Below are 13,880 nucleotides of genomic sequence, written 5' to 3' on the forward strand. Positions count from 1 at the left end.
AAAAAAAACCCACCCAATAAAACTTCTTGCAAATCAACTGAAACATGCCCGTAAAACTGGGGGTTTCTGCAGGTGTTTTCCTGCAAGGGCAGGAATCCGTACGGATGCAGCACGGATGCAGCTCTCCCAAGCACCCATCCTGCTCCCCAGGGGCAGGGGGAGCGCTTGGGGCGGGGGTCTCGCTGCCCCCGTGGCGTTACCGCCCTGGCACGCTGCCATTCCTGGCTGCTCCCACTGCTGCCGTTCGATCCGGCGCTCCGCCTGCTGCGTTGGACGCAGGCAGCCAAGGAAGGCACTGGGTTTTCTTTCAGCGGAGCCAAGGCAGCCCAGCCAAATGAGAGCCATCAAGGTAATTCAAACTGCGGGGCAGTCTTCCCCCTCCCATCTAATTTCCATCTACAAGTTTAAAAAAAATAAAATAAAAATTGAAAACCCACGCACTTCCAGAGCATCACACTCAGCAGAGCGATGCAGCCGAGGTTCCCAGGAATTCCCGGCATCACCCGCGTCCTCGTACCGCACCCCAGCTCACCCAGGAACCAGGATCCCATTTATCAGGTTACAGAACACACGCTCAATATTCGCCCTTCTACGTTTTCGCCATCTTCTCACGGCGAGCGCTGCCTGGCAGAGGAACTCCACAACCTCCCAGTTTGCCCAGTTTACAAGCTCTCCGGACACAGATGGAGAAAATCGTTTGCCACCACCCCGATCTGCAAACCTGGTTTCTGCAGAGCAGGATCTTCTGCTCGACGGACAACGCTGTTCAACAAAGTACAAGCTTCAAATAAAATTTCACACATTTTGGGGGTTTGTAAAGGCTCGGGGTCCCTGCTCCAGCTGACACCCTCCCTCCCCAGCGGCCGACGCCGCAGACCTTTCGCCTTTACCAAATCCACGTAGGAGAGTTTTCCATCAATTGAAATGGCTCCCTGATGGATCCAGATGAGTAGGAACCCGAGCGCTGTTTTATTCAGGATCCTGGCATGCCTAAAACCGCGGCTGATATCCGATGGAAACAAGATTTATGTGATTGCTTTGTATCCTGGGGTCGCCAGTCATTCCTGAGCCTGGTGGCTGCTTTCACTCAAATCAATTAATCGAGTCAGAAGGGGGGATGAGAGGGAGCGCACACGCTTCGTGGGGGGGGGGGAAAGAAAAACAGAAGCGCTAAGGATCCGAGATAGCAGCAAACCAACAAACCTACGAGACTCTGGGGAAGTATCTGTTTAGAGATCTGGCATCCCCGAGTCCACCTTTCCTTCAAATTTCTACATTACCCCTTCTAGAATATCCTCAAGCTGAAACGAGCCATCCAGTGTAACCCAGACACGGACCTACGTGTGGACGCACGCCGCTGGATTTTGAATGGGGATAATTACATGACTGGTTTACAGATTGAACTGTTTTCTCCTCAGCACAGATCTTTGGAGTAAAGAGTTACTTACAGCCAGTAACATTCAGGAGTAGAACATGATTCTGTGCCCAACCTTTGCATATGCATTTTCAGAAGGCTTAAAAATACCCTCCTGAGTAGTTCAGATGTTCACTCTGTTCTGTGGCACTTCTAAGAAACAGGTGGGCTTCTGATTTGGTTTCAAAACTGCTGCATTATTAAAAATAGGTCTGTCTCGTTCCCCATCTCTCGGCACTTCTCAGCAGCCTTTTGTTACACTGCAAAGGGGTTTTGTTTTGCTTTCAGGAAAAAAAAAAAAAAAAAAGAAACCAAAAAGACATTCCTTACCTGTCCAAGGTACACTCCTTTACAGAGGACTGGAAAAATATTTGTTGACTACATTAACATTCTAGAGCAGCAGAAAAGTAGTAATTGAAAATTCAATCACAGTCTAAAGAGGACAGGGCACAGCCAGAAGAGTCTGCAGCTTTTTTAACTCTCACCTTCCCTTATGTCCACACTGCCACCGCAACGCGGACTGGAGATGAGCCTGCTTAACAAAGCAGCGCGTATTTTATATCCCCGGTGGCAGAGCGAATTAAAAGCCTACTCTGCATTCCTGCTCGGTGTCAAATATTTATGTCTGAGATCCCTTTACTTTTCTTTAGGAACCCAATACATGCCAGCGCTTCCCAGCGGGCTCTCTCTACGACACACTCTGCCGAACAGCACCGAGAGCGGCGACTGCGCCCCAGCTCTCTCATTCGGCTGGGGATTTGCCAACCCCCTGAAGCCCCTCAGAGTAAGAGCCCCCCGTGTTTTCCCTCCCCTCTTGTCCCCTATAGATCTCTCTTGGTGTTCCCCTACCTACCCAGACCCGTTCATTCTCTAGATAAACACACCTTGAACTCAGCACCGATGACTGCTGGGCTCCAGCAGCGGCAGAGAGAAGCCAATTTCTTAATGACTTGGGCTGAGGCTTCTGAGAGCACAGGTACAAAATAGTGCATTTTAAAAATCACTCAAAAATTATCTTATACAGTAATTTCCATAACCGTTACTAATTGCTTTGAATCATGCATGGATCTAGCTGTCAAAGGACGGCTGGGCTCCTCAGGTAGACACCGTTTCTATGCCAAAGCTGCTAGGAAAAAAAAAAAAAAATCTACAGAGAACAAAAGCTCTTCTCTTGAGGTAGAGGACATGAATTGTCAAACCCATTCGCCTTAAATTATTAATTAGTAGTCAGTTCAAATAAAAAGAAAACCGTAACCCTCAACCCCCCTTCTCCCCTCACAACACACACACTTTGGAATTAATGTTTCGCACACGACAAATAAGATCCCTCCCTGAAATAAGCTGCTTGACACAAGAATGGCTTTGCCACTTAGAATGCGACGGCAGAAACGGGAGAATCGGCCTGTGCGTTTGAAGACAAAGCCAGGGAAAAAGCTTCGCTCAAACTTGCTCGGTGCCCCTCTGTGCCCGCCTCGAAGGAAAAAGATTGAACTGGGTCTAGTTTGAATTTCATCCCCAAAGGCCAGGACCCGAGCTGAGCTATCCCACCTCGATTCCACTTGATTCCGCTTCTTTCCAAACTGGATTCCTGGCAAGCACTTGCCACAGACAGGACAAGCAAGTCCAGGACAGAAGCCTGGCCTGGAAGCCTGGCACACACGGGGCACCGAGAGGGCGGACAAGGGCTGCCTCAGGAGCACGAGTTGTGCTGGAATTAATCCCATGAGGGACCCAGACACCCCTCAAATCCATCCTGACCGTACCCCGAGGTCAGGATGCACGCCAGGAAAATAAAAAAAGTTTGGCTCTGCAACTCTTCAACTGTTAAATCTAACACCACCACCACCACCCCCCTCCTGGTCTGACTGGGAAAACGATGCGATATTAACCTTATACAGGAACTCGTGAAATCAGAACTGTCCAGCTGGACGACTGAAATGCTACTAAAAATGTCACAAAATCCAACAGGTTATATGATGTCACTAAAAGAGCGACAACAAGCTGTCAAGGGACATCAGCAGCCTTGAAAGGAGTACAGCGAAAGGAATTAACCCCTTTCCTAATTGATAACTTTGGAATCGATAGCACTGGTTATTGACATCTGATGATACCACGTTCACGTGCATCTTACCTTTTGTATTTTGCTTTTTAGACATCTCGGCGTGTTTGCTCTAACCGTCAGCTATACAGGAGCGGGGAGGGGGGTGGGGAGAAGAAATAATAAGAGTCCTCGCCCTTGAACAATGTAGCTGGCAGTTGCAATCCACGCACCGCCTTGTATCAATGCGGGAAACAGCAGAGAGCTGGTTTGGGACAGCAAAATCCCAGCTGCAAGGGCAAACGGGGTCTGGAGTTGTCAGAAATCTGCTGACAGGCCAGCAGAGCACTACAGCTCCTTTCCTCTGAAAAGCAACTTCTTGTCAGGCTTCCTGACTGCAGCAGTTGGTATCTGGTTCTGAAAAAGAAAGTAGTAAAAAAAAAAAAAAAAAGAAAGGAAATAAGAAAATTGCTACTGTACTAGCCAAGGTATACCCCGAGCCTCCCAGCTTGTCAGAGTTGTCCTGCTCACGGGTTTTAAGAGTAAAAAAAAAAAAAAAAAAATTTTAAAAAATCTGTATTTTGCTTGAAGGTGTGGTGAAACAACTAGCCAGAAAAAAGTGACATTAAATATAAAGCCACAAGATCCCTACAGACTTGGTATGGTTTCAACAGGCTCGATTCAAAGACACTAGTCACTTAAGCACGCACGAGGTAGAACCGGGGAGGTTTAGAACTCATCACACACAAAAAAAACCCACCCTAACACAAACACCACATTTACGGACTAAGAGCCATCAGACAAAGCGGGCAGAGTGGTTCCTACACTCGGTGACAAGACGAACTCTCAGATCTCTCGTGTGTTAACGCAACCAGCATCCCAGGGAAAAAGCAAAATTCACTTTGCTGCCAGCACGAGCCATTTTCAACGCTTTCACCGCTTATTTCAACACAAAACACCAGCCTCCCCCACCGAGGCGGCGCAGGGGCAACTCCGCGTGGCGTTACATACGTGTCTTTTCGTCGCGTTCCTCCTTTAAGGAGCCGGGGAAAGCAGGGGCAGCAGGCACCACATCAAGTCGGATGACAGGTTAAACAAAGAACAACACTATACGCAAGGTGAGGAAACAATAGAGACCTCTCTGCCACGGCAAACCTGCTTAACCCCAGGGAAGGATCTGGCCCTGTGACAAAACCTCAACGTATTCACAATCAAGCAGGGGAAAAAAAAAAACCAACCACAAAAAATTGCAATTTTAATACGTAAAACACAGGTATCCGACGCTGCAAAAGATTTTAGTAAACATCCATCAGGAGACCTTGTACATTTTAGCAAAACGCACAGGCTCTTGAAAAGGAAACGCCAGCATTGAGAAACACGCATCTCATTTGCTCCATTATTAATTAGAAGTTCAACTCCCATCCACCCCGAGGATCAGGATTATTTTTAGGGATACGGTTCACCAGGCTGAGGAATGCAGCAAGGCTCCTGCCACCCGGCGACACTGCCCCAGGGTTTATCACCGTGAGCTTATTTTGATTTAAAAATAGACGTTTCCTATCATTAGAATTTCCCTTTATTAGCTCCCCAGGAGTTCCAAACTTATTTCTAACCAGTGACCGCAGCGATCTAAATCTGAGGCTGATTTGCTCGCTGTCTGTGCAAAAAAAAAAAAAAAAAAAAAAAAAAAAAAAAAAAGACTGTGCAAAAGAATTTTTTACCTGCAAACAGTCCCAAAACAAGAGGCGATTACAAACTCCTGCCTTGCTGCCTTCAGCTCTCTGAATTAAACGCTTTCCTTCGTTTTGATGCCTTGAGGCGCTAAATACCACCTCGTAAAACCCGTGCCGTTTGAAAGCTCTGCTCAAAAAAAAATAAAATAGAGAAGCCGAAGAATTGAGCGAAGGATTAAGCTGCCGTATGGGGATGCGAGCGGTTCCCGAGCTCGACGCCTGGAGACTGCTGGCAGGTCGAGCTCAGCCGGCCGTGCTGGTGGGGCCGATGTGCTTTGGTTTGCACGATTACACCCGAGTTTCACTTCCCTGCCTGATTGCTTTGTGTCCACGACCAGGAAACACTCGGCAGCGTGGCCATCCAGCTGCCAGGAACCTCCGGTTACCTCCTGCGATTTTAAGATAACATTGGGTCGCGAAGAAAGTGTTTACCACATTGACCCACGATGCCAGAGTCAAATATTTTTGGTATATATGGCTCAAGAGTTTTCAAAACCAACCAACCAACCCACGCTCACAAACCTGTGCTTTAGAGTAGTCTTTATAATATCATTTTTTTAAAATAAAGACGGGCATGCTTTAAATCTGGAGGGAGCGCAGAAACACACAGGTAGTGACAAAAAGCTGTAACATCCCACTTGAGAGCATTTACCTGAACTCCCTCAAGTTGCCTCAAACTTAATTCATGAAACAAAGGAACATTTCAAAACCGCCTCTGCATGTACGTCCCCAAAAGCAAATATCTGCAAGAACACTTCATTCAGACAGAGCCTGTAAAACAGACAAACTGGGGAAAAAAAACCAACCAAAAAAACCCACACAAACCCAAAAGCTGCCAGTAAAGAAGTTATCAGGAAACCTCAAAAAGCCTGAAAAACATTACACCTTATCACCCGAGAAATATAGTTGTACCCACTTCAAAGGAGAAAAATGAACAGTAATTAAGTCTTGGGGGGAAAGCAAACAACATAGAACAGGTTCTGAATTACTCCTTGGCAAGCTAAAGTCAAAGCAGCAAAGTAATAAAATAATGGATGGGAAACAAAACCCCACTGATGTATCTGATGAGTAGAAAACAGCAAATCTTTGCTCCTTGATGATGCAATTAATATTTCATCCAATATACCCTGTGGTGAGAATCGAGAGCCAGAGAATCCGAAGCAGCTCTGGCTCATGTCAGAATCAGGGTGCAGGCTGCGGTGCGACCTGCCTTTACCTCCGAGTCTCCCATCGGCTGGAAATTTCACCGCGGCTATTAGCCAGGAACCTTAAACAGATCGGGGGCGGGGGCGGGGGGGAGGCTGTAAAACACAGGAGGGTTTTTTAAAACCCAAGCGGAAATTTTTAAGACTGGTAAAATAGTAAAAGTTAACACAAATCCAAATAAATTCGTTAAGAGGGGTGAGCTCCTCCAGCTAAGGGCGATATAAGGCTTATACAGGGCACCGTACGCGTCTATAGGAACAGTAAAGCATCAAGACAACACCGGCAAGAAATCTACCTGCAGGATTAAAATAAAATACCGTGGTTCTAACAGAATTGACAGGGGAGCAATATAACCCGCGGAAACCCAACTCCCTCCCGTTACAGAGCAAGCAAGCTCCTCCCCGAGCTGCCTGCATTCAGCCGGTAACGGCAAACTTTTCCAAATCCCAAATCCCGCGGGAAAGGCGCATTATTGTTCAACGCACAACTACCGGCAGATTCCGTCTCATGAAGGAAAACATTTGGAATTTTACAGACAGAGAGTTAAAAAAGAAACAACTTCAAAATCCCCCACTCGCAGCACTGGTTTGCTCCGTCTAGACGGATTATTTGAGTAAACTTTCGGGACCAACAGCTCCCTATTTGAAGGAAAAGATGATGAAGAGTGAAAAATTTGTCTGGATTTTTGTTTTATTGTTATTATTAGTCTGTGGAAGGTGCTTTCGCTGAGAAATCTGGAGTTCTGAAGAATAGATAAATCTGGTGCTGGGATCTCGGGCAAGCGGTGGGTTCTCCCCAGCCGCAGCCTCGTGCCCAGCTGGAGCGTTAATTCACACCGTACAGTAGCATCTGGCTAATTGGCTTTTGCGTTAAGTAGTCCCTTCCCAAGCTATTTTAATCTTGTTGATCAAGCACGTAAGAGTCGTCCCTGTGAGTACACACAACAGCATTTCGGTAGAATAAATTGTCCTGTTTGTAATTTATAATCATTCTCAAATAAAAATCCATTTTCCGAGACTTCAGCACCTCAGAGGACCCAGGTATTTATCTACAAGCAGTGCCGCCGCCCCCCCCCCCCCATAATGCACTCACGCAAGAAGGGAATTAATTTTATAGCATCTCCTGACAAAAAAAAAGCGACTATTACACTAGAAATTCAGGAACTTATTCTACCTGTCACGGAACACAGCTTGGAGGAGCAAGTTTAATAGCCCCGCTGCACAAGGGAACACGCCGACATCCCAAATTCTTATTGCCTTTGCTGGGTGCTGCCGGCCCTAACGCAGGGCACAAGCACAGCCGGGTTTTTCCCAGAGCTCTGCGGAATCCCTGGGGAATTTCCACAGCATCGAAACCCTAAGATTTTTTCAACAAATACCTGTTAAGTTACAGCAGAGCAAAATAAGCCTGTTCATCCCTCATGTTCCACAGATGCCTCGGCCGTTTCTGTTTGAAGAACTAACTTTTTTTTTTGCCCTGGACCAGAGCACGGAAGACATCAGGTTAGCGTTTTAATTAAAGCCAGGCAGCTTTATTACGCTGCATCTGAAAGGAAGCAAGCACACTGTTCAGCAGTGAGCGTGGCACAAGCCAGACAGTAACCCGGGGGGGGTAATTCATTTTTCTCCCCCCCCCCCCCCCAAGACAATCGGTTTTCAGAAGCTCCTTCCAGCAAACAATGGCTCGGTCAGAGCAGGCAAGGAAGGAGGAGCACGGAGCGCAGGTCGGGAAGGTCTAATACCAGCACCCACCGCCAAATCCCTGCCTGCACAAAGCTTCTTTTTCTACCCTGGCCAAATCCTTTCATGGTGCTGGATGAAGGCTCATAAAATGGTACACTACAAAAGAACCGTTTTAGGACTGGGGGGAGGGGGGGGGGGGGGGGGGAGGAAATAGTTCCTTAATATCACTCTTGGGGTTTGGGTGGGTTTTTTTTTTTTTCCTCCCCCCAGTATTTCCTCAAGAATGAACTGAGCATTTAACCTCAGAGATAATTAGCTGTCTATATTCTGTTTAAATCCACACATTTATTGTTCTTTCACCAAATGCATTATGCAGAGCACGACTGGGCATTAGCTATTCTCAAACATCTACCTCTTGTAAGCTAATTGTGCATCATTTTGCAGCACAAAGAAGTAAAACTACAGATTTCAGGTGACAAAACCTTCCTGGTACCCATTCAGGTGATGCTACAAAACCCCACTCAGTGTGTTTACAAATACTTAAACAAGATAAAAGAGCAGACCACCGAGTTTTGCGTTCTTGGATTCCTGGTCAGGCACTGTTTTCCATACTCACTTTCCAGGTAAAAACAGGTATTGGGAATTGCTGGTGGGATTTTTGACGCTTTACACAGCGATGCAAGCGGAGCAATTGAACAACACTGAAACGCTCTGGAGTTGGACACCGATTTTTGCTTTCCTGAAGGAAAGATCTCCTCACACTTTGTCTTCTGGTCCTCCCTCCATCCATCCCAAGCTTTCCGTATCCCTTCCTAACCAGCCTGCCCAGGCGGGAACAGCTGCGATGGAAACTTGCACATGTATGTTTGTCCTGTGTAATTCTGCGTGCACCACTGCTATTTTTAGATCGTATTTGCCAGCGTTGTGATCTGGAAGAGCCTCGGTGTCTTGCCAAGAATTGTTTTATATTTATGGATAAACACATGGCGTTCAGATATATTTTTACCTTTTTATCCCATGTATCTAAACATCAGAGGATTTTGAAAAGGAAGGAAGGAAAAAAATGGCAAATACTGCAGGAGATGACACCTTTCATTGCTCTACTCTAAATGGTGAAAAAAAATCCTTCACCTCCCCCAGTTTAAAAGGGGTGAATGGCATTACTGTAGTCCTACTGGAAATCTTCCCTCTGCCACAGCTTTTTCTGATTACAGCAAATCTCCAGGTCCGTTATCCTAAGAGCGAGCTTGAAAATATTAAAAGCAAGCCATATAGTTTAATTGCCAGATCTATTATTTTTTTTTTAAAAAACGCAGTACCTAGCTTTATCCCCTTCAGACTGCAAGATCACCTTTAGAGCTCCTTTGTCCTGAATCCAACAAGAATCTTCTGCTTGGGGGTTGCATGGCTCAGAAAAATCATAAAATATTTAAACGCCCCTTGAAGAGTAAGCTACAACTACAAAAAAAAAAAAATCCTTATGCAGCAGACAATTCCTGCAAGTGGATTTTAGTTTGCCAAAGCTGAGACAACAGTAACCTCAGCAGACACGGCTGTGGCCACGTATATGTCACGTATAGAACAGCGGCTGAAGGCACACGCAACTTCCACGCACATCGTGTCCCCGAGTTAAGACGGGCTGCCTGCGCTTTGCTGGCCCACCGCACACAAACGACGTGCTGACCGGAGTATTGCAATAAAGGAAATAAAACACCGAGGCCCCGAGCACCAAGAGCTCAGAGCAACACTGTGTGATGGCAGGAGGGTGACAGGGGACCCCAGCAGGACCCCAGGGGGCACGTCCCACGCTCCCCAGCCGCCAGAAAGTTTAGGAGGCTGGCGGTACGGAGGGCGAGGAGAAGCTGCAGCGCTGTCAGAGCCACGCTTCCTCCCCTCCACCTTTCAGGAGGCAGCACCAACACTGACCGTAGGCACTTCTGGGGAGATTCCACCTTTATTCCTCAATCCCAGCGCAGCCAAGGCTGCGCTCCCACACCCCATCCACCCCCCAGCAGGTTATGAGGGATGCCAGAAGCTGGGTGCCAGCTACGGTCACTCACCACAGCAAACACTGATGCCCACTTGCCCTTTCTGCTCTCCCAGACCTCCTCCAGATCCCAAAAACCTCCTGGATTCAGGCTCACGCTCCAGCCAGACTGCTTAACAGCACTCCTCCAGCATGTATGAGCAAGTCCTGCTTAGGAAGCACAAAGTCCCAGACCCTGAGAGTACAGCAACATGCTCCACGCCTGCAAACTTTCAAGGCAAAAAACCTCAAAAACTCCAGCACCCCCAAAGAAAGACGCAGCAGCCAGAGCTAACGGAGTGGGAAATGCAGCAAAGTTAGCGAAAAGTAGTCATAAAAGAACTCAAAATCAAGAAAATAGCTACCAGGCTCTAGCAGGAGGCTGCAACAGCTCCCACAGGTAGTTGGTGGGGAATTTTCTGGCGATTGTTCCCAGTTTACCTCCCATCAACTAACAAAGGTTCCACACAGAGGCTTTTGTTTCTGTTTGGGCATCAGCTCCTCTGACAGCCTGATGATGGCAAGCTGCTTTGCAAGAGAACTGATCTGACCATCACCCCTCAGTTATGGCCAAGGAGGAAGATTACACCAGGGGGAACCATTAAGGCACCCTCAGAAAGAAATCCCACACCCCTCACAGGTTTTTCTCCCCTTTCCAAACCCAACAAAAATCTTATTCTTCGCCTTCCTTCCTACAGAATCACAGCTTGTCTCTGCGGGCAAGGCGACTTCCCAACTTCTCTGCAACAGCTCCCTCTGCGGATACATGAACGCCTCTTTCTGCTGATCATCAAAGGTAAAACAAGAACAGCACCGATGAGCACCAACGGGGGAAAAAAAAAAAAAAAAATGTGGGGACCAAGCACTGGAAGCCAACCTTTAATTCACTGCTGGCTTGCTTTCTCATGGAGAAAATCCCGAGTGGATGGGGGCGGGGAGAAGCCAAGCTTTAGGTGTGCTAAAGAGCCCTGTGGAGGTAGAGGGGAAAAATATCATTTCCCTCTTTGCAACTCAGCCTGCTTTTCCTCATCCTCCTTCGTTAATTATTTGTGTTACAGTAAGAGCTAAAGGCCACAGAGCAAGAGCTCCGAGAACACCGGGAGAAGATCCCTGCCCCTGGGATTTACGAGCCAGGTCGGTACAGGAGGAGAGGCCGGGATGAAGGGACAGCGGGTGGAAGCAATGGGTGAGCTGGGCTCTGTGCGTGTACCGGCTGCGGCATAAATAATGGATTAACACTGCTGACCGCCCCCCCCCACACTCTCCCCCCGTCGCCCTGACTCATCACGGGCTGCCCCACACCCCTTTACCCCCCAAAAAACCTCCCACTGCTTCATCCAGGCCAACCCACAAACCTCCTTCTGCAGCCTCCCCTGCCTGCCCCCACCTCCACCCCAACTGCAACCCCTGCACTCCCCCCCCCGGGCCCACTCCCCTCCCTGGGCCGACTCCCCCCCCCCCCCCGGCCTGTGCTGGCTGCCCCCTCCCCATCGCTGGGGGCACCGCGGGGTGCACTCCTCCCCAGCCCCCCTCACTACCACCCTTTCCTCCCAAACCCCCTTCACCCCGCACAGGGCACCCCCCTTCCCCACACAGCACCCCTCTTGCCACCCCGTTTCCTAGCCCACCCCCCAGGTGGTTCCCTCCTCCACAGAGCCCCCCCGACGCCCCCCCGACCCCCCCCACGGCCCTTCCGACGCCCCCCCGACCCCTCACAAGGCCCCTCCGACGCCCCCCCCACCCCTCACAAGGCCCCTCCGACGCCCCCCCGACCCCTCACAAGGCCCCTCCGACGCCCCCCCCACCCCCCACAAGGCCCCTCCGACAGCCCCCCCCCCCCCCCCCAAGGCCCCTCCGACAGCCCCCCCCCCCCCACAAGGCCCCTCCGACAGCCCCCCCCCCCCCCTCACAAGGCCCCTCCGACAGCCCCCCCCCCCCCAGCAAGGCCCCTCCGACAGCCCCCCCCCCCCCACACGGCCCCCTCCGACAGCCCCCCCCCCCCCACACAAGGCCCCTCCGACAGCCCCCCCCCCCCACACAAGGCCCCTCCGACAGCCCCCCCCCCCCCTCAACAAGGGCCCCTCCGACAGCCCCCCCCCCCCTCACAAGGCCCCTCCGACAGCCCCCCCCCCCCCTCACAAGGCCCCTCCGACAGCCCCCCCCCCTCACAAGGCCCTCCGACGCCCCCCCCACCCCTCACAAGGCCCCTCCGACGCCCCCCCACCACCCCTCACAAGGCCCCTCCGACGCCCCCCCCCACCCCTCACAAGGCCCCTCCGACGCCCCCCCCACCCCTCACAAGGCCCCTCCGACGCCCCCCCCCACCCCTCACAAGGCCCCTCCGACGCCCCCCCACCCCCTCACAAGGCCCTCCGACGCCCCCCCCACCCCTCACAAGGCCCCTCCGACAGCCCCCCACGCCTCACAAGGCCCCTCCGACAGCCCCCCACGCCTCACAAGGCCCCTCCGACAGCCCCCTACCCCTCACAAGGAAGGCCCCTCAGCCCACTTCCCCACACGAGGCTCCTCCGACCGCCCCTTCCCACACAAGGTCCATCAGCCCCCTCCCTTCTCCCGACAAGGACCCTCCCGACCCCCCTTCCCCACACAAGGCCCCTCAGGCCTCCCCCTTCCCCTCTACAAGGCCCCTCCCGACCCCCGGGCCCGGCCTTCGGCTGCGCCTTCCCCCGCCGACAACCCTCCTCCCGGCCCCCCTGCTCGCTCCGGGCCGGCCCCGCGGCCCCGGGCTCCCCGCACTCACCGGCCACAGCGGCGGGACCCGGCCGCCCCCCGCCCCCCCCCCCCCCTCACCTCAGGCCGCCGCGATGCACCGGGGAGGAGGTGGGGGCCGCGGCCCGGCAGAGCCCCTTAACCCGCGACAGCCAATGGGAGCTCAGCCACCGATCGTTGGCCAATGGCGACGCGAAGCCTCCGCACCGTGCCCGCCCTCCTGAGTGAGTTAGCCAATAACAAGCCGGGAAAGGCCAGGCTCGGCCCGCCCTTCTTTCTCCGCCAGCCATTCAGATGCGACGCGGGGGCAGGGCTGAGCGCTCCTGGCCAATGAGGGGGCGGAGCGGCAGTCCTGGGCGCGCGGAGGGAGGTGTCCTGCCAGCCAATGGCGAAGCGGCCCAGCCGACGCCACGGCGAAGGCCCCGCCCGGTCCCACCTCCAGCGTGCGAGAAGGGCGTGGCCAACTTCCGCCCAGAGCCAATCGAATCCGGCGATGCCAAGGCCCTCTCCTCCCCGCCCCTGCGATGGGCGGGACGGGGCGGGGCGGCTGGTGCCGAACGTGGACGGAAACTGCCGAGAGCCACCGCCCTGCAGCGGAAACACCCGAACGCCTTCCGGGGAATGCCCGAAGATGGGGGGCGGCAGGGGCTGAGGTCGGGGCTCCACCGGTTCGCGGCCCCGCTCCGCCCCCACCGCCCCCCGCCCCGGGCCGGTCCCGCCCCGCCTCGCCCCCAGGGGGTACTGGGGTCTGCACAGACCGCTGTGCAATAATTAGCACAAGGCCCCGTGCGATGGTTTGCACGAGTTCGTGTGCGATGGTTTGCACAAGTTCGAGTGCAACGGTTTGCACAAGGCTCCATGCAACAGTTTGCACAAGGCCCTGTGTGATGGTTTGCATGAGCTCACATGCGATGCTTTACACAAGCTCCTGTGCAATGGTTTGCACAAGCTCCGTGCAATGGTGTGCACAAGCTGATGTGCAATGGTTTGCACAAATTCCCTGCAACGGTGTGCACAAGCTGATGTGCAGTAGTGTGCACAAGCTCCCGTG

General features: G+C 52.0%; 1 protein-coding gene across 1 annotated transcript in view; it reads right to left on the reverse strand.

Moving 5' to 3' along the window:
* SPATS2 (spermatogenesis associated serine rich 2) overlaps positions 1-13,314 on the reverse strand; it is a 31,608-nt gene extending 18,294 nt beyond the window's left edge. The window contains 2 exon segments of the mRNA XM_055792391.1: positions 3,546-3,869; positions 12,911-13,314. Of these exon segments, the coding sequence (XP_055648366.1) occupies positions 3,546-3,570 (25 nt within the window). The 5' untranslated portion in view covers positions 3,571-3,869; positions 12,911-13,314.
* Positions 13,315-13,880: the final 566 nt, after the last annotated feature.

This window comes from Falco peregrinus, chromosome 19 (genome assembly GCF_023634155.1).
Source record: "Falco peregrinus isolate bFalPer1 chromosome 19, bFalPer1.pri, whole genome shotgun sequence".
Taxonomy (NCBI): domain Eukaryota; kingdom Metazoa; phylum Chordata; class Aves; order Falconiformes; family Falconidae; genus Falco; species Falco peregrinus.